Source organism: Maylandia zebra, linkage group LG12 (genome assembly GCF_041146795.1).
Source record: "Maylandia zebra isolate NMK-2024a linkage group LG12, Mzebra_GT3a, whole genome shotgun sequence".
In the NCBI taxonomy this organism is placed as follows: Eukaryota; Metazoa; Chordata; class Actinopteri; order Cichliformes; family Cichlidae; genus Maylandia; species Maylandia zebra.
In genome coordinates, this window is record NC_135178.1 from 39,590,976 (window position 1) to 39,615,348 (window position 24,373).

Sequence of the window (24,373 nt, forward strand, 5' to 3'; positions counted from 1 at the left end):
ATACTGTCAAAGGAGGTAACACCTCGAATCCGATGAAACACCTGGCGACGCATAGCGTTTTTTTTTAAAGCCCAGAAATGCGCCGTATTTGATGGCAGCAACAGCCGTTCTTCTCTGCGTGAGTAGCTTCATGTTGTTCGTGTGTAATTTACGTTGAGTAGGCTAACCACGTTATTACATTAATGCATGTAAGGTGAACTAGCAAACATCATCATAGCTACATGCGGCTGTCTTCTTGTTTGATGGCAGATACTCCCTGCACCCTGGCCAAAAAGGCTAAAATGATCAAAGAAAAAGAGGAAAACAGTTAAACATGAGAGGTTTAGGACAAAGTTTGTGTTTTTTCCATTGTTTAAGCACTGCTTCCAGCCAAGAGTGACACCATATATGCCCCATAGCTGCAGAAAAGGCTAACATTGTTATCTTTTTACAAAAAAAACAGCTGAACATGAGAAGTTTTTGGACCAATTTTGTGTTCTCCATTCTTTAAGCACCGGTTTGAGTACCGTTTAAGCACCGGCACCGTTTCAAAAGTACCGGTTTGGCACCGGTATCGGATAAAACCTAAACGATACCCATCCCTAGGAACGAGCATCGCCGTTTGATCGATTTGATTCACCGGAGAAAACTTCACAAAGTGCATTCTGGGTAAAATTTGAAGGTTCACATCGGGCTGCTTAGAATAGGCCACAGCAGAGGGAAGGTCTCCCTGCTGGATCAGGATCCACACGGCTCAGTGACGCGCTGGTCGAGGCTTCAGATCGACGCCCAAAGATGCTTTTCAGCGTTTGAAAGTAAACATTTAAACATCTTCTTAAAGTTACTGCACAAAACAGCTGAATGTGATGGAGTCACTGCTCCATGACGTGATCTCAAGTTGTAAAAATATTTACTGCCGAGCAAGAAGGACAAACTTGTAACCTGTTTAAATAATCGAATCTTTGTTTTTCAACACGAAGTTTTTGGTTTTAAATGAACTTTTAGGCTTGTAGATGAAAAGTGAAGCTGAAACCAGCAGCGCTGCTTTGGTCATCGTAACATTAAACAGGTTTATAAGTTTTATTCTAAAGTAAGAAGGTTTTTTATTGTACATCAGAGGACTTTAACAGCTGTAAATGTGTAATTATGTTACAATAGGTTTGAGTATAAAACAGCTGACACGTCAAACACAACCTGCACATCCATCAAATCATGTGACTGTGGACGCTGCATAATACCAACAACACTGATTCATTTCATTAGTCTTACAATTAGTACTGAAAACCTTTAATTTCTTGTATCTGTACTATCCCCACTAAATTATTCCAGAAGTATTACAACAACCATATTTTTTTAAATAGTTTTTAAAATATTTTAAAATATCAGAAAATATTTAATATTTTTAAAGTACTAGAAATTGAAAAAAAGCTTCCTGTCAGGTTGACGTGTTTAAACGTGTCCGTGAATGACGTTAAAGCCGCAGCTCTGTGTCGACTCACCTCGTGCTTCGGTTTATCTCAAACATGCTTTTTAATCTGCAGCTTAACCAGCTGATGCCACCAAATGACCACCAGGGGGCAGGGCTCGACCTGAGTCGTCGCCTCCATCCCGATTGGTCCGTTCAGCCTCATCGTCTCCTCTGAGCACACAGCTTTGACCCCACACAGATGTGTACTTCATTTACATTTGAGAACAGGAAGCAGTCGTGTACGATCAGAAACAGAATCGTTTTACTTCCAAGGATTCACATTAAAGTTGTTTTGGTCAATAAATGTTTTTAGATCTGAGTAAAATGATTGTATTTCTCTTTTGAGCTCCACAAAACTTCTTCTCAGAAGATGATGTTTTTTAAGCACAGCGAGCCAACGAACGCAGGAGGCAGAAAAGGTTGTCGATGAGGTGAATCAGCCGCTGAGAGGTGAAGCCGGCTCAATTTTGAAATGTCGAGTTTCTCAGTTTCAGACAGCAGCTGGAGGCTGCAGCTGGCACCTGGACTCGTCTGCTACACAGTCCTGCTGCGTGTGGTTTAACATCGTCCTGCTGAAAATAGAGGCTGTCAATGAAAAAGCTTTTCCGCACATATCTGCCGACTGTCTACGTTATCTCTGAGCTCCTAGACGCACGCTGGCGTTTATTATTTTACAAGCTGTCGTTTTTGTCTCTTTACGTCAGAGGCCACCACCAGGGTGATGGAGAAACGACATGAGTAGACGGTCCAGGCGTGTCAAGGTTTGCGCTCATATATTTCTTACGATGGTGCATTTTCCAGTTTAAACAGTTTAGAGAATAAATGAACAAAATATTTATTTATGAGAAAATTGAGCTCCGTTTTTATTGACATATTTACACACAGCGCGGCCACATGTTTGTACTTTCACCTTCTAAATGTCTGCCCTGCTTCAAGTCCCTGCATGTTATCTACACGTAGTGTTCAGACGTGTTCGAGCACATCAGCTCAGCCATCTGCTCCACAGGTCCGAGTGCTGCTACGACTCAAAGCTTCATTCTGTGATATCTCAGGTGTTTACAGAGACACAGATAAGTTTGTTAGTATCTGAATAACGACACTGTGTTGATGACTCTGCTCGTCACTGCAGAGGATTTTAAACCAACGTTTTTATTCATGTTTAAAAAAACAAAGTCGAGCATTTTCAGAGTGTCAAAAGTAATTGGACAGTTGACTGACTGGCAGTTTAGTCATGTTTATGACAACAGAAGCAGATACACTCAGACAACAGACCAAAGGTGTGACAAACACACGAAGCCAAGGTTCGATAGTACCGGACTGACGGGAGGAGAGAAACAGCCAATGATCTGAAGGAAACCACGTCATGTGACCAACATGGTGGAGCCAGTGTTACAGTGCAGATGGATAATGACCCAAAAAACTTCCACGTAGATCGTTCACCTGATGAAACTGGTTCAGCTGTTTTAATCTGACTGTTGTCCTGATGAATGTTTCTGATCGTCAGACTCTTCCTGCGTTGGTGCTACTGCAGCTGCAAACAGCAGCAGGCCAGAACAGGCCCTGCGATCTTTGTGCGTGCAGAGTCGGTCGCCTCGGACAAACAGATCGTCTTCACACTCTCAGCTTCTCACAAGATCACAAATGCATGCTGCGTTCAAGTGACAGTGGACGAATGATTATTAATGTTTATTTTAATGAGAAAATGAACAGGCAGAGGAGGAACAACAGTCAGATGACAGCCAGATATCAGACATTAGCCTGCACTGATGCAGATGTTTGAAGGAGAGTGATCGACATACACGATCTGTGTAACATGATTCTGTATCAGTGATTTGGTGGCTCAGTGATGGTCTGGGAGGCAAATCCATGGAGGGAAGTACAGACAGATCTCTACAGGCTAGATACCACCACCCTGACTGCCATTAGGTGCGGAGATGAAATCCTCCACTAACTGCAGACTCTACGTTGGTGCGCTGCCCGGCCTCATGTGGACAGAGTTTGCAGGCACTTCCTGGAGGATAAATGAATATCACTGACTGGCCCCAAAGCTCGCCTGACCTAAATCCAACAGAGCACCTCATTATGTTTTTGTCCACCTGACACCATCAGGTTGGACCTCAGACTGTCCAGGAACTCAGTGATGCCTTGTCCAGACCTGGGAGGACACCACAGGTTGTCTCATTAGAAGCAGGCCCTGGTGTCATCGGGCACACACACCATCACGTGGGGGCCAAACAAATGACAGAGAACCGTTTTGAGTTGGTCACATGACATTTCAGTGAAATAAACAAGCCACTTTTTTTCTCTTTGTGTCGTGAATTCAGCTCCTTGTATCCGATCTGACGTGTTTGTAAAGTGAACAGTCAAAGGAGCTTGCAAAGAAAAGCGTCTGGACTTCTTTAAGTTACTTGAAGACGTTTCACCTCTCATCCGAGAAGCTTCTTCAGTTCTAAGGTCAAATGGTGGAGAGTCCCAGATATAAACCTAGTGGGAGTTTCCCCCCACAGAGGGACAAAAGGACCCCTGATGATCCTCTAATCGCCTGAGCCAAGGTGTGAAACTGGGTGTGGGTCCCAATCAGCCAGAGTTTCGGGTGAGTTCATTGAAGTGGAAAGAGATGTTAATATTTTTCGAAAGTAGAGTCCAAAGGCAGCATATACAGGAAGAACAAAGTAGAACCAAGAACAGGCCCCTGGGGCACACCACAGTAGATATGGGCAGAAGAGGAAAAGTATTGTCCCATAGCAACGGAGAAAGTCCTCTCTGAGAGATCTGATTTAAACTAAGATAGGACTATGCCTTTGAGACCAACAGCATGTTCTAGCCTCGATAATAAAATGTGGTGATCAACCGTATCGAAGGCAGAGGTCAAATCAAGTCGACTAAAAACCACAGAGCAGCCTGAGTGGACGGTTAAAAGTAAATCAATGTTAGAACTCAGGAACACAGAAGTGCATGTAACATGTAACAACAGCTAATTACTATACATGAGATGAATTAGTTTTACCAGTCAGAAGCATATTTAATGTTGGTGTAATGACCTGTAGTTTAATGATGACACTGCTGAGACTGATGATCACTAATCAGTTTCTGTGCTACTTTAAAGATTCTCTTATCTAAATGACAGAAAGAGAAGAACATCTGACGTTTCATTTCATAAAATGCTGCAGGCTGATGAGCTGCTGAGCTCTTCTCCCAAAATGTTTTTCATCAACTCATTTAGTTGATCTTTTTGTTTTTCCTGGAGGTCTTCTATGTCCTCCTCATTAGTTTGATTCTTCATTTGTCTTTCATGTTTATGCATTAAATTCTTGATCTTGTTCAAGTTTTCAGTCTTTTTGGTCACACGTCTCACTAAGTCGTACATTTCCTTCTTATGTTCTTCCCTCTGTTTTGCTAATTCATCCATGTGTTTCTTCTGGGCTTGGTTGAACTCTTCAGCTTTCTTTCTGGCTTCCTCTTCATGTTTCTTCTTTAGATCATCCAGAGTTTTCTTATGAATTTCCTCCAATCCTTTTATTTCCTCTTCTCTTCTTCTTTGATCGTCTTCTTTATTGATTTTTTCACATTCCAGCTTTTCGTTATAATCGTCCTGTAGTTTTTCCATTTTTTCTTTCTCTTCCTCTCGTCTTTTGTCTTCGTCTTGTCGTTGTTTGTCCCACCATTCCTTCTGTTCTTTCTCCCACTCCTCTTGTTTTCTTCTCATCTCTTCTCTGGCTTCTTCCAGTTTTCTGTCCACATTTTCTTTTGCCTCTTTTTCTGACTGAATTTGTTTGTCCAGCTTTTCAAGTTCTTTTTCAAATTCTTGTCGACGTCTTTCTTCTTCAGCTTCCTTTTCCCTTTTCTCCTTTTCCCTGATTTCCTGTTCCTGCTTTCTCTTCTCTTCTTCTTCTCTAATTTTATTTCTCATTTTTTCGAGTTCTTTTTCTCTCTGTATTCTCTCCTTTTCTCTTTCTTCATCAATTCTTTTCTCCATGGCCTCCATATCTTCTTTATATTTTCTTTCAATTTCTTCCTTTTCTTTCTGCATCTCTTCTTCCTTCTCCTTTAAAATCTTCTGCATCTCCTTCCTTATCGCAGTTTCAGCCTCTTGCAGCATCTTGTTGGTAAAGCAGCGCCTTCCATTGTTCTTCATCGTGGTGTCAATCTTTGCTATCAGATCACTGACTTGTTTTTTATTTTGTTTGTCATTGTTATTGAACACATGGTATCTTCCTCCACAGTCAGAGATCAGCTTCTTAAAGGAAGGATCACAGTTGTTTTTGATGTAGTCCTCTGAGGACAATCTGCTACGCTCCAGTTCATCACCTCTGGTTAAAAGAACGATGGTGAACTTTTCAGAATTCTTCCCAAAGAATTGCTTGATGAGTTTCAGTGTCTCCTTCTCTTCTGCTGTGAATCTGCCGATATGAATCACCAACAGGAAGACATGTGGTCCTGGAGCCAGGAGACTGACACATTTCACCAGCTCTTCTAGAACCTCCTCATTGGACAAACTTGTGTCAAACAGACCAGGAGTGTCGACCACAAGAACGGGACGACCGTCCACCTCACCGTGTACTTTCCTACAACATTGGGTGACTGATATTTGACTTGATTCAGCTTTAAACTCATCTCTTCCTAAAATGGTGTTTCCTGTAGAGCTCTTTCCACAGCCGGTCTTCCCAATCAGCACAATCCTGAGACAGTCTGAGTCCTGTTCTCCAACTTCACCACCTAAAACATGAAAACAGTTGCATTTAACTTAGAGTTAGATCAGGACTCAGTGGGTCATTGGAAATAGAAAATCTAAATTACTTACCAGTGACAAGTTTTAAGACTTTCTCCATTTGTGCGTGTAAAAATGTTGCAGTTGTATAACAGCACAGTTGTCCTGTAGGCTGACTAATTTTGTCCACAATCTCAAACATCTCTGGGATCTGCTGTTTTTTCTTGATGTTGAGAACAACTGATCTTCCTCCACAGCTCTCACAGAGCTCCTGGATGTTCTTGTCTTCCTTTAGAAAGCTTAAAACAGTTGGATCTGTCGGATCTGACTTGACAGTGAACAGAATCATGGTGAAGTCATTGACTCGAGAGCCGAATGCATCCTGGATGGTCTCTAACTCTCCCTTGTCTTCATTAGTGATGGCAGCTGCAGGCAGGACCAGAATGAAGGCATGGACACCCTCAGGATCACAGAGGGAGATACACCTGAGTGATTCCTCCATCACTGCCTCCTGAGGTTTTCCATACAAGGCAGGCAGCTCCACCAGGGAAACCCAACGTCCACACACCTCTCCCTGATGTTTAACACACTCTGATGAGTTGGAGGCTGAATGAAGCTCAGTCTGACCTAAAATGGCCTTGGCTGCTGACGTCTTCCCTGATGATCCACTCCCAAACAGAACCAGGTTCAGACTGGACTTCAGATTGGGTTTAGCTTCTTCTTTTAATATGAGATATTTTCCCCAGTTTTTACTCACTATCTCATTCATTTCTTCCATCAACTCTGAGGAATCTGAGAAGGAGTCTTTCCTGTCAAAGTTAATGAACTGCTGCCTTTGTTTGGATTCTTCAATGAGTTTATCCACTGAGTTATTCCCTTCCTCGTTATGCGTTCGGATGACAATGGAGTGATTAAAAGCATCTTGACCAAACAAGCTCAGGACCAAATTCAGAGTCTGTCTGTTCTCCTCAGTGAAATCAGAAGGTTTGACTAACAGCAGCAGAACGTTTGGTCCAGGAGGACAGAGACTCACACAGCTCTTCATCACTTTAAACAGCTCATTCACAGGCAGACTGAAGATGTTGGGTGTTTTTACAACTGTGGGAGGTTTCCTGTTCCTCTCTCCAGAGGCAGCACCAGATTGCTTTCCTCCAAAACCTTTAGACTCTTTTTTCCCAACGAGGAGCTTTTCCAGCGCTGATTTCTTGTCATTACTTTTTCCAAACAGCATTATCCTGAGTTCACGTGCTGTAATTAGAAAAAAGTTATTTTACATCAAAAATTATGAAACACATATTTACGTCACATTCCATTACATAGTTTGCAATTGTTAATCATATCACTTGAGAAATAATCACTTATAACTTTGTCTTAAAACAGGTTGCTTAGTGATAGCGCTGGCAGTTTCACTTTCAAATATGGTTTCTTGATGACGGGCCGGGCTAAGTTTGAACAGCCATGTCAGCCCTCTATTAAGGAGGATAGGCTTCTGGGCAGGTTTTAAAGGCACTGGCCTGATATTGTTGGACAGAGGTGGCAAAGGTGCAAACTTTCTTTACTTAAGTAGAAGAAATGAAGCAACTTCTTTACTCAAGTAAAAGTCCAAAAGTACAGGCTCTGAAATGTACTCAGTGTAAGAAAGTAAAAAGTAACTTGTTGAAGAACATTTCTATGAACAATTTTCATACAAAGGTAACTGAACCTTGTGCTAAACTAATATAACAATGAAATAATGATAGTGCATAAATCTAAATTCTAATGAATGTACTCAGTTTGAATCTGTTATCTCGGACACCTGCATTGAATGATAGCTTTAAAACAATAACTATTTTCTGTTGCCTGTTGTAAATGGTAACAGTGAAATGAGTACAGTCAAGGGTTATATTGGCGGGTGGGGAAACCCTAAGAGGGAAAAATATCACAACTCACAAAAATCTTTAATATGAGCTTCAGTAGATTTTCTTGACTGATGTCCATCCTCTACACTGATACTAAACTGTTTATACTGTCGTTACACTAGACAGTATAGAGTTGGGATAAAGTTGGAATTTAGTTAATGAATCATCAGCTTAAACGCAAATTATGAGCACTGGACCAGCTCTTTACCCTCTAGAGGACACTTCAAGGTGCATGGGAGTTTGCAAAACCAGTCTAGATGTGTTTTGTGAACATGGAGTATGGGGAGTCTGCTCCAGATCGGTCCACAGTTCTGGAGCTGCTACAGCAAAAGCACGATCTCCTCTAAGTTTACGTCCAGTCCTGGGTACATTCAGGCGCAGCTGATCAGCTGACCTGACAGAGTGGATAGGTGTGTAAAGCTGTAGCAGCCCAGAGAGATAAGATCGTGCTAGGCCATGGAGAGCTTTAAAAGGAAATAAAATAATTTTAAAATGAATCCTAAAATGAATGGGCAGCCAGTGAAGTGAAGCTAAAATAGGGGAAATGTGCTGAAACGTTCAAGTGCCAGTTAAAAGATGAGCTGCAGCATTTTGCACCCTCTGTAGATGGGTAATATATGATGCGCTGACCCCAATATAAAGTGCATTACAGTAATCCAACTTAGCGCTAACAAAGGCGTGGATCACTGTCTCAAAGTGCTGCTGTGAAAGAATTGGCTTTATTTTAGTTAGCTGAGTTAATCTATCTGTCAAGCTTCAGATCACAGTCCACTTTCACCCCCAGGTTTGTGACAGCTCGTTTAACATATTGGGCCAAGGTATTTAAATACACATTGGGGTCTCAGTGGGGCTACCAAAACACATCACCTCTGTCTTTTTATCATTGAATTTTAAAAAGTTAACAGACATCCAAGCCTTAATGTCATCAAGACACTGAAGTAATGGCTGTGTGGAGTATGTGCCTTTTTCCTTTAGAGGGACATAGGTCTGACAGTCATCAGCATAAAAGGGAAAAGGATGGCTGCTGTGTTTGCTTCGGGCTACTCCTCACCCCCTACCCAACCCTGCGGCTTGTCACGTCCATAATGTTGTGCTGTGGACATTTATGTGTAATGTCTGTGTTGTGTGTGTAGAGTGTGGGGGGGTGTGGGGGGGGGGGGGGGGGGGGTGTGGGGGGGGGGGGGTGTGGGGGGGGTCCCATTTCACTGCAGGGCAACCTGCATGTGGCGAATAAAGCCTTGATTGATTGATTGATTGAAATGCAATGCCGTGTTTTCTCAGTATAGAACCAAGAGGAAGCAGTATAAAGATAAGAGGAGCGGGCCTAGAACTGAGCCCTGTGGGACACCACACAAGAGAGGAGCGGAGGACGACACATGTTCGCCCCTCCAAGTAGGACCTGAACCACTCCAGTGCTGTGCCCCTAATGCCCACCCAAAACCTTTAAAAGTGCTGATTCAGAGCTACAGTGGGGCAAAAAAGTATTTAGTCAGCCACCGATTGTGCAAGTTCCCCCACTTAAAATGATGACACAGGTCAGTAATTTGCACCAGAGGTACACTTCAACTGTGAGAGACAGAATGTGAAAAAAAAAATCCATGAATTCCCATGGTAGGATTTGTAAAGAATTTATTCGTAAATCAGGGTGGAAAATAAGTATTTGGTCACCTCAAACAAGGAAAATCTCTGGCTCTCACAGACCTGTAACGTCTTCTGTAAGAAGCTTTTCTGTCCCCCACTCGTTACCTGTATGAATGGTACCTGTTTGAACTCATCATCTGTATAAAAGACACCTGTCCACAGCCTCAAACAGTCAGACTCCAAACTCCGCCATGGCCAAGACCAAAGAGCTTTCGAAGGACACTAGGAAAAGTATTGTAGACCTGCACCAGACTGGGAAGAGTGAATCTACAATAGGCAAGCAGCTTGGTGTGAAAAAATCAACTGTGGGAGCAATCATCAGAAAATGGAAGACATACAAGACCACTGATAATCTCCCTCGATCTGGGGCTCCACGCAAGATCTCATGCGCATGCGCCAACCAGCGTGCAGCCTGTTACAGTCGCTCCTGCTTTTCTCTTAGTTTAGCTCTTTTTTCTTACGTATTCTTTTTTTTTTCTGACTTGTATTTTCCTCCGTTTTCTATCTCTTACTCAATCATGTGGATTGAGAGAGTTTTTGTTCTTCTGGTGGCCGTGGAACTGTTACTTTTATCATGGAACGGGACCGCGGCACATCTCCTACACGCACGGACTGTTTACTCCAGAGATCAGCTGATCGCCCTGATGCCGGCCGGCTCGCTGGCCAGGCCCGCAGAAGTGCCCGCAGAAGTACCAGCTGAAATTTGGAGGAAAACACATCGGGGATGCAGAGGTCAAGGACAGAAAAGAAGAAAAAAGGTGACGGTGAGACAGCGGAGGCTCGAAGCGAGGAGGAGGTTTAAACCGTGTCTGCCGTCTATCGTGATGGGAAATGTGCGATCGTTGGCAAGTAAAATCGACGAGCTCTCAGCACTGGTACGGAGTCAGAGGGAATACCGAGAGTGTAGCCTGATGTGTTTCACCGAATCATGGCTGCACCAGGTCATTCCCGATGAGAATGCTTCCGTGGAAGGCTTCCACACTGTTCGGGCGGACAGGGACAGCATCGCTAGCGGTAAGCGTAAAGGAGGTGGGCTTGCTGTTTTAGTTACAACCGGTGGTGTAACCCTGCCAACATAACAATCAAAGAAAGGATTTGTTGCCCGGACACTGAACTGTGTGCTGTTGGACTCAGGCCGTATTATTTACCCAGGGAATTCTCTCACGTCATCTTGGTGGCTGTTTATGTTCCCCCCTCTGCTAACCCCACAGCTGCATGTGACACTATCCACTCTGCCATAGCTCGGCTACAGACTCAGCACCCGAGTGCCTTTATTGTGATCTCGGGTGACTTCAACCATGTATCACTGGACAATACACCAACATTCAGACAATATGTGGACTGTCCCACCAGGGGAGAGAAAACTTTAGACTTACTGTATGCTAACGTCAAGGATGCATACAGCTCCTCCTCCCTCCCCCCACTTGGTAGGTCAGATCATAACCTGATTCACCTCACCCCCCGCTATGTGCCAATTGTGAGGAGGGAACCTGTGACCACCAGGACTGTTAGGAGGTGGTCAGAGGAGGCAATAGCGGAACTACAGGGCTGTTTCGAGGTGACCGACTGGGAAACACTCTGTGAGCCTCACGCCGAGGACATCAATGGGCTTACTGAGTGTATCACAGACTACATAACTTTCTGCACCGACTCCATTGTTCCAGCTCAGACTGTTCATTGTTACCCAAATAACAAGCCGTGGGTGACTAAGGACATCAAAGCCCTCCTCAACAACAAGAAGAGGGCTTTCAGAGGGGGCAACAAAGAGGAGGTGAGGAAGGTCCAGGTGTTACTAAAGGACAAGATCAGAGAGGCTAAGGACAATTACAGGAGGAAGCTGGAGTGGAAACTCCAGCAGAACAGCATGAGAGAGGTGTGGAGGGGCATGAAGACCATCACTGGATTCAGGCCAACCAACAGCAGGGGAGCTGAGAGAGGTGAGAATAGAGCCGACGAGATGAATCTGTTTTTCAATAGATTCGACACCACAGTGTCTGCTCCCACCCCCACAACCTCACCTGCAGTCAGCCTGGAATCCAGAGCCACACCACTGTGCCAGCCTCTCTCTTCACATGTTGCCTCCTGTGAGATTCCTGACACCCCTCCCCCACCCATCACCTTCACTCAATACCAGGTTGAGATGCAAATGAGGAGACTTCACTCAGGCAAGTCTGCTGGACCAGACGGAGTGAGTCCTCTCGTCCTCAAGGCCTGTGCCCCCCAGCTGTGTGGAGTCTTTCATAAACTGTTTATGCTGAGTCTGAGTCTGCAGAGGGTCCCGGTGATGTGGAAGACATCATGCCTCGTCCCTGTACCAAAGACGCCTCGTCCCAGTGGCCCCCAGGATTACAGGCCCGTGGCACTGACCTCCCACATCATGAAGACCCTGGAAAGGCTCATCCTGGACCAGCTGCGACCCATAGTAAGACCACATCTGGATCCCCTTCAGTTCGCTTATCAGCCTCGTCTCGGAACAGAGGACGCCATCATCTACCTGCTCAATCGTGTCTACACCCATCTGGACCAGCCGGCGAGCACTGTGAGGGTCATGTTTTTTGACTTTTCCAGTGCTTTCAACACCATCAGGCCGACCCTCCTGGGTGATAAGTTAGCAGCGATGCAGGTGGCTGCTTCTCTGGTGTCCTGGATTGTTGATTACCTGACAGGAAGACCACAATATGTACGTCTCCCACAGTGTGTGTCTGACAAGGTGATTAGCAACACAGGGGCACCACAGGGGACTGTCCTCTCCCCCTTCCTCTTCACCCTCTACACCACAGACTTCAGCCACTGCACAGAGACCTGCCATCTTCAGAAGTTTTCTGATGACTCTGCGGTGGTTGGATGCATCAGCAGGGATGATGAGACAGAGTACCGGGCTGTGGTCGACTCCTTTGTCACGTGGTGTGAGCAGAATCATCTGCAGCTCAACGTGGCAAAGACCAAGGAACTGATCGTGGACTTCAGGAAGACCAGGAAACACTTGACCCCTGTTTCAATCCAGGGGGTCAGTGTTGACATTGTGGAGGACTATAAATACCTTGGAGTACACATTGACAATAAACTGGACTGGGCTAAAAACACCACAGCACTTTACAGGAAGGGCCAGAGTCGTCTCTATTTTTTGAGGCGACTGAGGTCCTTCAACATCTGCCAGAAAATGCTGAGGATTTTCTATGAGTCTGTGGTGGCCAGTGCGATCCTCTATGCTGTTGCATGCTGGGGGAGCAGGCTGAGGGTCGCAGATGCCAACAGACTTAATAAACTGATCCGTAAGGCCAGCAATGTTGTGGGGATGGAGCTGGACTCCCTCAAGGTGGTGTCGGAGAGGCGGATGCTGTCCAAGATAAAGACAATGTTGGATAACACCTCCCACCCACTCCATGACATGTTGGTCAGTCACAGGAGCTCGTTCAGTGAGAGACTGAGATTACCGAAAAGCACCACTGAGCGACACAGGAAATCATTCCTGCCTGTGGCTCCCTGTACAACGCATCCACTTAACACACTGTTTGCTGCTACAACTACACATGTTTCTTTTCCAACTATTTATTTATAAGTGACTTATGTATGTATGTATGTATATATATGTATATATTGTACTATTCTTAGTTAGCGTATTGTCTGTCTTGTCTTAATGTTGGTTTAAAATGGAGCACTGTAACAAAAAATAATTTCCCCCAGGGATCAATAAAGTATTCTGATTCTGATTCTGATTCTGATTCTGATTCTGATCCCGTGGGGTCAAAATGATCATGAGAACGGTGAGCAAAGATCCCAGAACCACACGGGGGGACCTGGTGAATGACCTGCAGAGAGCTGGGACCAAAGTAACAAAGGTCACCATCAGTAACACACTACAACGGCAGGGAATCAAATCCCGCAGTGCCAGACGTGTTCCGCTGCTGAAGCCAGTGCATGTCCAGGCCCGTCTGAAGTTTGCCAGAGAGCACATGGATGATACAGCAGAGGATTGGGAGAATGTCATGTGGTCAGATGAAACCAAAGTAGAACTTTTTGGTATAAACTCAACTCGTCGTGTTTGGAGGAAGAAGAATACTGAGTTGCATCCCAAGAACACCATACCTACTGTGAAGCATGGGGGTGGAAACATCATGCTATGGGGCTGTTTTTCTGCCAAGGGGACAGGACGACTGATCCGTGTTAAGGACAGAATGAATGGGGCCATGTATCGTGAGATTTGGAGCCAAAACCTCCTTCCATCAGTGAGAACTTTGAAGATGAAACGAGGCTGGGTCTTCCAACATGACAATGATCCAAAACACACCGCCCGGGCAACAAAGGAGTGGCTCCGTAAGAAGCATTTGAAAGTCCTGGAGTGGCCTAGCCAGTCTCCAGACCTCAACCCCATAGAAAATCTGTGGCGGGAGTTGAAAGTCCGTGTTGCTCGGCGACAGCCCCAAAACATCACTGCTCTCGAGAAGATCTGCATGGAGGAATGGGCCAAAATACCAGCTACTGTGTGTGCAAACCTGGTAAAGACCTATAGTAAACGTCTGACCTCTGTTATTGCCAACAAAGGTTATGTTACAAAGTATTGAGTTGTATTTTTGTTATTGACCAAATACTTATTTTCCACCCTGATTTACGGATAAATTCTTTACAAATCCTACCATGTGGATTCATGGATTTTTTTTTTCACATTCTGTCTCTCACAGTTGAAGTGTACCTCTGGTGCAAATTACTGACCTCTGTCATCATGTTAAGTGGGGGAACTTGCACAATCGGTGGCTGACTAAATACTTTTTTGCCCCACTGTATGAAAGGATTTAAAACCAGATTGGAAAACCTCTAAAACATTTTGCTTTTCCAGGAAGGTCATTAATTGGCTGTGAACCATCTTTTGAAGAATTTTGGAAAGAAAATGTAATTTGGAGATAGGCCTGTAATTTACAAGAACTTTAGGATCAAGAGCAGGGTTTTTAATCAGGGGTTTGACTACTGCATGTTGAATATCTTTAGGGACTACACCTGACATCAAACTGGTTTACCAGCTCAAGAACCAAAGGCCCAACTGTAGGTAACACCTCTTTTAAGAGTCGAGGAGGGACGGCATCATTTGCCCTGCAAGCTTAAAACAACCAACAGTCTTCTTTAAAGTGACTGAGAGGTCACGAGCACAAGGAGACATGTGAGCCCTGGTGGAGGAGACCTCAATAAAAAGGGGAAAAAAATTTCACAGGCTGCAGACGAGGGCTCGATACATTCAGTATGTGGTGCACCAAGAACAGAGTTAATGGTTTTAAATAAAACAAGCAGGTTGTGACAGTTTGACAGAATAATGTCAGATAAGTGTTTTCTGACAGCTCGGGTTGTGCTGTTCAGCCAGGACTTAGATTTAGTTTTAGGCAGTCTGGTTTTTAATGGAGCCACAGTGTCCAAAGCAGTCCGACAAGTGGAATAAAACCATGAGCTCAGGTTCTCAGTCTGTGTGCATGAACACTCCGGGATTTTAAAGTTTTAGTTTTAACTAAACTGTTGAAAACTGCTCAGCAGTGGAGGAGTTAAACACGCGACAGTGCTGAGCAGCAGTGCGATGTTTGACCCAACATCCGCGGGGAATTAAAACAGCAGCAATATTTAACATATTGTATTCTTAAATAGTCTAGTCTGTTTCTGTTACTGTACTGGAGCAACTGTAACCCACATAATTTCCTTAGGGATTAATAAAGTATGCTGATTCTGCTGATTCTGCTTAAGAAAGAAAGAAAGAGTACTTTATTGATCCCCGTGGGGAAATTCCTCTCTGCATTTAACCCATTCACTCAGTGAAGCAGTGGGCAGCGATTGGGCGCCCGGGGAGCAGTGTGTAGGGATTGTACCTTGCTCAGGGGTACCTCAGGGTAGCTGTTCAGGGGAATCGAATCCCCGAACTTCCGATCATGGAATCATGGACCACTCTACCTACTGAGCTAATATATTTTTTAATATAGTTTGTGTGTTTCTGTACTGTGTCCTGTTTTGTTTGTATGTGTGGGGTTTTTTTTTGCTGCTGTTAGAACCAAATTCCGCCCTGTGGGACCATTAAAGGATTATTCTATTCTATTCTATTCTATTCTATTCTATTCTATTCTATTCTATTGCCAATCTCCTTTATGAAACTAGCCTCTGATGGGATCCAGATATTTGGGACACATTTCAATTCTTGCAACCTGATTCCAACTGTGTGATTTTTGGGCCTAGGCATCGTGGTCAAACTGTTGATACTGATGCTTAGTGAAGGTCAACAATCCTGATTTCCAAGCATTAAACCTTTGGTAAGTACAGATAGTGTTACACTGGATTATCTTGTAAATTGTTGTTGTTGGCAGAACAGGGCGACATGTACTGTGAGCATGTTGGATATGTTTATCAGCCAACGTTGCTCCTAAAACCAGCAGCACAGTGTGATCATGGCAGTTGGATCCTGCTCCACCCTGCTGCTGCACCTGTTTGTTGCGTGCTTTCACTTCCAATACCTGAACAGATGTTACAGTTACTCTCTAAATCTACTCTCTGTGGACGGTGTGAGTGCAAAATCCTCACTGCTGATCAATAACATGTGAGTGGACTCACCAGCTGTTTTGGTTGCCATGATGTTGATTTTCTGAAAAGACCTGGGGATGAACTGGAAGGAAAAAAAAAAAGTATTTTAGGTTCTTTGAATCACACGACATGTGATGGTAGGTGGACAAAGGGGCTGTAAGCATGAATGGTTCGAATGGAATGGCAGAAAAAAAGAGTGCAACACAAGTTACATTTAGCCATGGTAAATAGTATTTGTATAGCGCTTTACTTAGTCCCCGAGGACCCCAAAGTGCTTTATGCTACATTCAGTCATTCACACACAGATGATGGCAGCTACATTGTAGCCACAGCTGCCCTGGGGCCACTGGCGCCACCGGGCCCTATGACCACCACCAGTAGGCAACGGGTGAAGCGTCTTGCCCAAGGACACAACGACCGAGACCGTCGGGTCGAGCCCCGGCTTGAACCGACAACCTTCCGATTACAAGACGAACTGCCAACTCTTGAGCCACGGTCGCCCACATCATGAGTAACGGCTGAAAGAGGGATCATATCTTTCACCATTAATACCGTATTTTCACGACCATAAGACGCACTGTGCTAAAAGGCGCAGTCTCAGTTATGTGTGCCCTTACTGTATTTAACACACACATAAGGCGCACTGGACCATAGGGCGCATACAAGTACCGTATGCGTATTTAAAAATAAAGCGGGAGCAAACCTGAATTCGGTACCTTACTCACATTTCTATTGCCGGTAATCGTCATCATCAACAACACACAAGCATACAAGTGTGCGTATTTAAAAATAAAGCAGGAGCAAAACAAAGTTTGGTACTCACATTTTTATCATCAATCAAACCCATCGAAGTCCTCATCCTCTGTGTCTGAATTGAACAGCTGCGCTAAATCTCCATCAAACATGCCAGGTTCACTTTCTTCACTGTCAGAGTCACTTTCCGTGCCGTGCGGCTCCTCGGAAATGATGCCGGCTTTTGCGAAAGCTCGAACAACAGTGCCAGCAGACATGTTAGCCCAAGCATCTACAATCCATTGGCAAATTGTGGCGTAACTCGCCCGGCGCTGCCTTCCACTCTTAGTGAAACTGCGTGGAAAAAACCACCTGGTCTCCTTACATACACCTCCCTCAGCCACTCTTTCATCATTTCCTCATCCATCCAGCCCTTTTCATTTGCCTTAATGATGATTTCTGCTGGAAACTTCTCTTTAGGCAAAGTCTTTCGCTTAAAAATCACCATAGGCGGCAGTTTCTGTCCATTAGCATGGCAGCCAAGCACAACAGTAAAAGAAGACTTTTCATACCCCGTTGTGCGTATCGCTACCGTGCTGGTCCCCTTCTTCTCCACAGTGTGACTCACCGGGATGTCAAAAGTGAGCGGGACCTCGTCCATGTTTGTGATGTGGCTGGGCTGGATGTTTTTGTCGCCGATGTGTTTGCTGCAGTAGGAGCGGAAGATGGCCAGCTTTTCCTTATAATCCGCTGGAAGTTGCTGCGCTACCGTAGTCCAGGTCCGGATGGAAAAATGGCACCGTTTCATAAAACGAAAGCACCAAGACGGACCTACTTGGAAATGTTCAATGTTCATCTCTTCAGCTAGTGAAACTGCTTTTAGCCGAATGGTGACCGTCGAAACGCTTCTCCCGCTCGCTCTTTGCTCGATGATCCACCGCTCGAGTCTTTCCTCCAACTCGGGCCACCTCGCCTTATGTCCGCGGAAACTCAGCTGCGTTTTCTTGACCTGCCGGAGCTTGTTTTCCAGCTTCCTCCATTTGCGAACCATCGATTCGTTAATCTTAAATTCTCTCGCCGCTGCTCGATTTCCATGTTCCTCCGCGTAGCTGATGGCCTTCAGTTTAAACTGTGCTTCGTAAGCGTGTCTCTTTGCCATTTTCAGGGTTGTTAAAACAACGATGTTCCACATAATGCACATACCTGTTCTTTTATACAGGTATGTGCAATTGTCCCGGTATATACGATCAAAGCCCACACTTCACCCTTTAACGTTCTCATGGTGTTCTCTACTACGTCCTCCTTACAACACATAGGGCGCGCCGCACTTTTTGAAGAAAATCTAAGACTTTTAAGTGCGCCTTATGGTCGTGAAAATACGGTAAGTGAAATTGAAGTCTTTTTAAAGGCCAAGACTGATCAACCAGATTGAAGAATCAGGGGACCTCAGTCTGAACACATGTAGAAGTGTTTTATACACATGGATGATTTATTTCACGTTCTCAACCTCAGAGATCATTTATGCTTTCAGGAGGCCTACTGTGCACAAGAAGATATTACTTGAATGAGATTTAATTAAAGAATATTATGATGGATCCATTTGATCCACTCATGTGTGCTGCATTCAAGTGCATAATTGGACTAAGATTATTCCAAACAGTCGGACAGAAACGACCAACTATAGACCACATCACCTGGATCATAATCACATTCACATCTTACTACAAGGATTAATTTAGCAAACGCTTCTGAGAACGATGATTAGATGAGATCACGAGAGTCTAAAAACTCCAGTAAGTGAAACACAATCTGAGTGTGGGCGGTACAACCTGCAACAAAGAGAATACCAGGACCTGTTCCAGCCCGCTGGGTACAGGTGAGCAGCTGCAAATAAGGTGTGTGTGTGTGTGTGTGTGTGTGTGTGTGTGTGTGTGTGTGTGTGTGTGTGTGTGTGTGTGAGGGGGGAGTTGTGGCAGTTTTAGTAGAGAGATTAAAAGTTTCATATAGATAAAATATTAAAATATTCCTCTTCACTCAACCGTCTCACCCTCCAGTTTATATGCAATCTTTCTGTCTGCTCAGAGGAAATCACTGATGTCATCATAGGTTATATAACAAATAACCTAAGTTTCATGTTTCTGCTCATTCTGTGCAGTAATTTGATAAAAGCACAAAACAAATATTAGCAATTATAGTTCTGCATCATATCACACAGGTTCACTCTCTGCAGCCATAAAGATGTAAATGAGGAAAAATCAAAAGTATATTAAAGGCAGTAACGATCAAAGTGAAACTATCATTAACAAAGAATCACGACGCACCTCACAGCACAAACACAGCTAACAAAGGTGCAGCAGACCTGCAGAGAATCCAAAGCATGAGAAAACATTTAGTGATGAGTTTCACTGTTCAGAAAAAACAGCAGATAAATTTGTGCTTTACCTGTTTGTCGTCCTCCCAGTTCACAGGTGAGACATGGCGCCTGCTTCTTTGTTTGGTTTCACCTCTGACGACGGTATGAAGGCGGGCTTAACGCTGCCCACCCAATCAGAAGTTAGAAACACTGCTCATGTTTTCTCTGAGCCTTCTTTTCTTCACTTTTGATTGGGTGGGAACAACCACCCACCCATACTCTGTGTGCTGGTGTTTGGGTGGAGTGAGTCTACTCGACACAAATTTATGCCTTATATTTGTATATTTGTACAGATTTGTGTCGACGTTCAGAGGCTGGATCCATGCAGAACAGATGACAAAACATCTGCATCGGTGCGCTTTCATGTTTGTCGTCTGGTTGCACCGATGTTCTGTACGACATCCTGATGTGTTGTTGGTCTGATGTTCGTTGTTTAAAGTTTAAAAGAATACATTTGCCCTCTGTCACTTTAATGCAGCGTGCATTGTGGTTGTGTGAGAAGCCGAGAGCATGAAAGTTAATAACTCCACAGACTACAGCTAATCTGTCAGAAAGCAAAAGAATGCAGGGCCTGTTCCAGCCTGCTGTGTTAGGAACGACGGTTACAAATAAAAGTGCGAGACAAAGATCGTCACAACAAAAATGTGAGTGTGCGTGCCTGTTACAGTTGCTCCTGCTTTTTCTCTTCAGCTTAACCTTTTCTCAAGATGACTCTCAATCTTGATGAACAAATTGGAGTCTATTAGACACCACAAGTGTGATTTGTAAATACTGAACATAATTTTTGAACAGCAGGGTGACTGACTGAACACTAGAGCGTAGGTGAAGAATCAGATTCCATGGTTATTGCTTTGGAATCAGGGTTATGACGTATCATGTGTATCAGTGGGGGCTGTTAGTTTTGGTTCAAAGACTTTACTGTCATTACTCAACACGTTCTCACTCCCAAAATGTAACAATTTATACTAGCTGACAAATCTTCAGTATGTTACCCAACACGTCTGCTTTTTTCTGTTTCTGTTTCTTATATTTTGGTGGTTTTCTAGATTATGATTTATGTTCTGATTCTTAACTTGTGCTGGTTTGATTTTGTATTATGGGTTATATTTTCTGTCAAATCTGTCTTTGTAAATTGTTTCCTGTTTTATTTTGATAGTTCCAGTCCTATGTCAGTGTATTCAGTTTTACTTCCCCGTCTCGTTAGCCCTAATTTCTCCGAGCTGTGTCTCCCTCCTGTTTTCCATTCCGTGATTACTCAACGGTGTATTTAATCCCTGTGTTTGCCTTTGTAGTGTTGTGTCCTCTGCATGCTGTTTGTTTGGCATGGTCTAGTGGGCCTGTCTTCAAGCGTCTCTGTTCGGTGTTGAGTTTTGTTTTTGTGAGTTTATCTATGAGAAGTGTTTTTCCAGCAATAAAAGCTGCGCCTTAAGTTTAACCCTCCTGGTTTTGAGTCTTGCTCTTGGGTCCACCTTTGTGGCCTGCCACACAGCCCATCATGACAACATCCCTATATTACGAGTTTGGAAAAATGAGGCGCTGTCAGTTTGTGTTCGCTGTCTCTGCGGTACAGTATCACTTCCTGTTCCTGTTCCAAGTGGTGTTTCTGAGTAGCTTATCTGCTTAGCAATTTAATTGAAAACTGTTAAATACATTCTTTTTTCATAGTATAATCTTCACGTGCTTCATCCAAAACACACTTTCTGTGTACTCACTACCGAACTTATAGCCAAAGTATTCACTCACTGTGTTTTTACTGTTTCGCTAGCTTAGCTTAGCTCGTAGCCGACTTGTTAGCACCATGGCCTCTTCACCTGTCCCTCCTGCACTTTCTTGCTCATTGTGTCAGATGTTTAGTTACTCCTCGGCCTCCTTTAGCAGTAATGATACCTGTAACAATTGTACCATATTTGCAGCTCTGGAGGCCAGGATTACTGAATTGGAGACTCGGCTTCGCACCCTTCATTCACCCGTACCTAGCCAGGCCCCTGTAGCTGGTGCAGCCGAAGATAGCGTAGGCCCCGCTAGCTGTTCCCCGGCAGACCCCAAGCAGCTGGGGAAAGAGGGCGGCTGGGTCACGGTGAGGAGGAAGCATAGTCTTAAACAGAAGCCCCAGGTACACCACCAACCCGTTCATGTGTCTAACCGATGATTCTGTTCTCAGACATGTGAAGCTAGAGACACCGGCAACCATAGTCAATTGTCTTCCTGGGGCCAGAGCAGGCGACATTGAGGGAAATTTAAAACTACTGGCTAAGGGTAAACGTAAATTCAGTAAATCATAATTCACGTCGGCAGTAATGACACCCGGTTACGCCAATCGGAGGTCACTAAAATCAATATTGAATTGTTGTGTAACTTTGCCAAAACAATGTGGGACTCTGTAGTTTTCTCTGGTCCCCTCCCCAATCAGAGTGACATGTTTAGCCGCATATTCTCCTTAAATTGCTGGCTGTCTGAGTGGTGTCCCAGAAATGATGTGGGCTTCATAGATAATTGGCAAACCTTCTGGAGGAAACATACTTAGAAAACAGGAAATACTTTTTAGCAATAGGTAACTTCACATCTGAGCAGACAAGTATCACATGTGGAGTTCCCCAAGGTTCTATCTTGGTACCTCTTCTGTTTAACATTTACATGCTCCCACTGGCACAGACTATAAAGAACAACAAAATAAACTATCACAGCTATGCAGATGACACACAAATATATATCACAATGTCACCAGGGCCCTGTTTCAGGAAGCCGGTTTGGAAAACTCAGAGTGGAAAAACGACACTCACGGTTGAGTAACCCCGAACTGTCCAACTCGGAATATTCCGTTTCAGAAAGGCTGATAACAATTAGTTCAGTCAACGCGGAGTAGCTTTAACCCCAAGTGAAGCGCGCGGACGAGGATACATAAAGCCCTGATAAGCGGAGCACAGATTAAGCGAGTCACCATGGAGACGGAGGGAAAGAAGGCGCGGTCAATGTATTTCACAGCGCTTGAGGCCGAAATTCTGATGGCAGCATATGCCGATAACATGCAAATTCCGCGGAAAAAAGTAACACAGCCACAGCTGCAAAAGAAAGGGAGCATGCATGGCAAAACATAGCCGACAGAGTCAATGCGTGAGTGTTAATATAAACATTGATCGAGGGATTTCCACCCATTTAACACGTTATTTTATCATATGTTATTTTATTTGTTATTTTATACATTTTATTTTGTGATGTGATGTGAGCGCAGGTGCAACCCAACAGGCCCCAAACGTGCCTGGCAGCAAGTAAAAATGAAATATAAAAATATAGTCCAAACAGGTAAGGTGTAATTGTATTATGAGCCATAGTGCTTGGTCTGTTTGTCCGATGTAAATCAATTGCAGTTAGAGGCTACATTAATTTTCCTTCTGTAAGCACTTACTGAAATTATCTGAGCACATTACAAGTACATATTTGCTTACTCTGTATGCTCAAATGTGGCCCGTTATAGCCAACAGAAAAAAAGCGGAGGCCCGAAAAACAGGTGGGGGTCCTCCACCACCACCACTCACAGAGGCTGAGCAGTTGGCCCTCAGCCAAAACAGTGGGCGCCCTGTGGCCGAAGGCATCTCTGCGGGGACATCCTCTGAGTCAATAACCCCGCAAGACACAAGTGCCTACATAGGGGGTAAATTCAAAATAATACATGATGTGCATACATCCTTTCTTCACAGTCACCTTTGCAGTGCTACTCATTCATTTGATAAACTCTTTACCATAATGGATTATTTTGTAGTGAAGTTATTTTCCGACTGATTTTGCCTTCCCTCAGTCTTGGTTGTCTTTGAGAGCATAATGACAATGAAGTGTAAGGTGATTGGTATGTTTGTTAATTGCCATTTGGTCCCTTGTAAGTTATAAGTGACCTGTATAAACCTCATATTCTATCAGTTGATGGTGGTGGTGTACTGCATCTGGTGCAGCCTCCTGTTGAGCCAGACCAACATGCAGTTGTGAGTAATACTCCACAGATTATATGAGTTTACAGTAGAACAGCAATGTTGTTTATTTCTTTACTACAGGAAAATAATGAAGAAACATTGACAGCTGTTACAGAGGAGGAAGCAACAGAGACACTTTATGAGGTTTACATCTTTTAATACTTTGTGTACAGGAAACACAGGTGACCAATAAAGCCAGTTGAACAAAAAATCTGTTTATTCTTCTTTCAACATGTTGAGGTGATGGGTCAAAGGAAATGATTGTGACATATGGTGTCTCTGACTGCGCTTCCATCTTGTATGTCCGTGGGAGGGTCAGGATGTTCATGGTTTGGATCACTGCTGATGTTTGGTTCAGAAGGACAGTGTTCTCCTCTAATTGTGGCAATGTTGTGAAGAATCACACATGCCACAATAATGTCACATGCCCTTTCTGGGGTGACCCTGAGTCTTTGCAGGCACTGGAACCGGGCCTTAAGCATTCCGATAGTCATTTCAATTCTGGCTCTTGTCCTGCAATTAGCCAGATTATATCGCTGCTGTGGGCCCGGTTCAGGGTCAGAGTAAGGGGTAAGCAAATAGGGTAAACATGGATACCCCCTATCACCAAGCAAGTAGCCAGTGAACTCTCCTAAGACAGAAGGGTACACTTCAGTTCAAATGTCCCTGAAGCAATTGGTCTTTATATATTTTAAAGTATTCTCAACTCACCATGTCCACATTTTGTGCTTAGTGTACATTCACGGAATATTTGTGAGTCATGGACAGAGCCTGGCCACTTGGCTTCCACATTTGTGATAATGTTGGCAGCATCACATATGATCTTCACAGTGCAGAGAACACAAATTAGCATCCATTACTATAATGAAATAATTTGTTAGTTTGAAATGCTACAGGGAACTATGTACCTGTACATTAATGCTGTGGAAAGACTTCCTGTTCACATAGTCTCCTTCATTTACTGAAGGAGCAATGATTGGAATGTGAGTGCCATCTGTACAGCCAATCACGCCTGGGAACCCTGAA

At 44.0% G+C, this 24,373-nt stretch overlaps 1 protein-coding gene across 3 annotated transcripts; it reads right to left on the minus strand.

Moving 5' to 3' along the window:
• Nucleotides 1-485: 485 nt before the first annotated feature.
• Nucleotides 486-19,574, minus strand: LOC106676236 (GTPase IMAP family member 8). Of its 3 annotated transcripts, XM_076891280.1 has the most exons (5): nt 19,415-19,574; nt 19,294-19,331; nt 16,271-16,322; nt 6,249-7,403; nt 486-6,163 (listed from the first exon to the last, which is right to left on the minus strand). In XM_076891280.1, the coding sequence occupies exons 3-5, from the start codon at nt 16,287-16,289 to the stop codon at nt 4,602-4,604; spliced, it is 2,736 nt and encodes a 911-aa protein (XP_076747395.1). In that variant the 5' UTR covers nt 16,290-16,322; nt 19,294-19,331; nt 19,415-19,574; the 3' UTR covers nt 486-4,601. The 3 variants fall into 3 exon arrangements, with proteins under 3 accessions (XP_076747395.1, XP_076747394.1, XP_076747396.1); XM_076891279.1 differs by lacking the exon at nt 19,294-19,331; XM_076891281.1 differs by lacking the exon at nt 19,415-19,574 and having other exon boundaries at nt 19,294-19,378.
• Nucleotides 19,575-24,373: the final 4,799 nt, after the last annotated feature.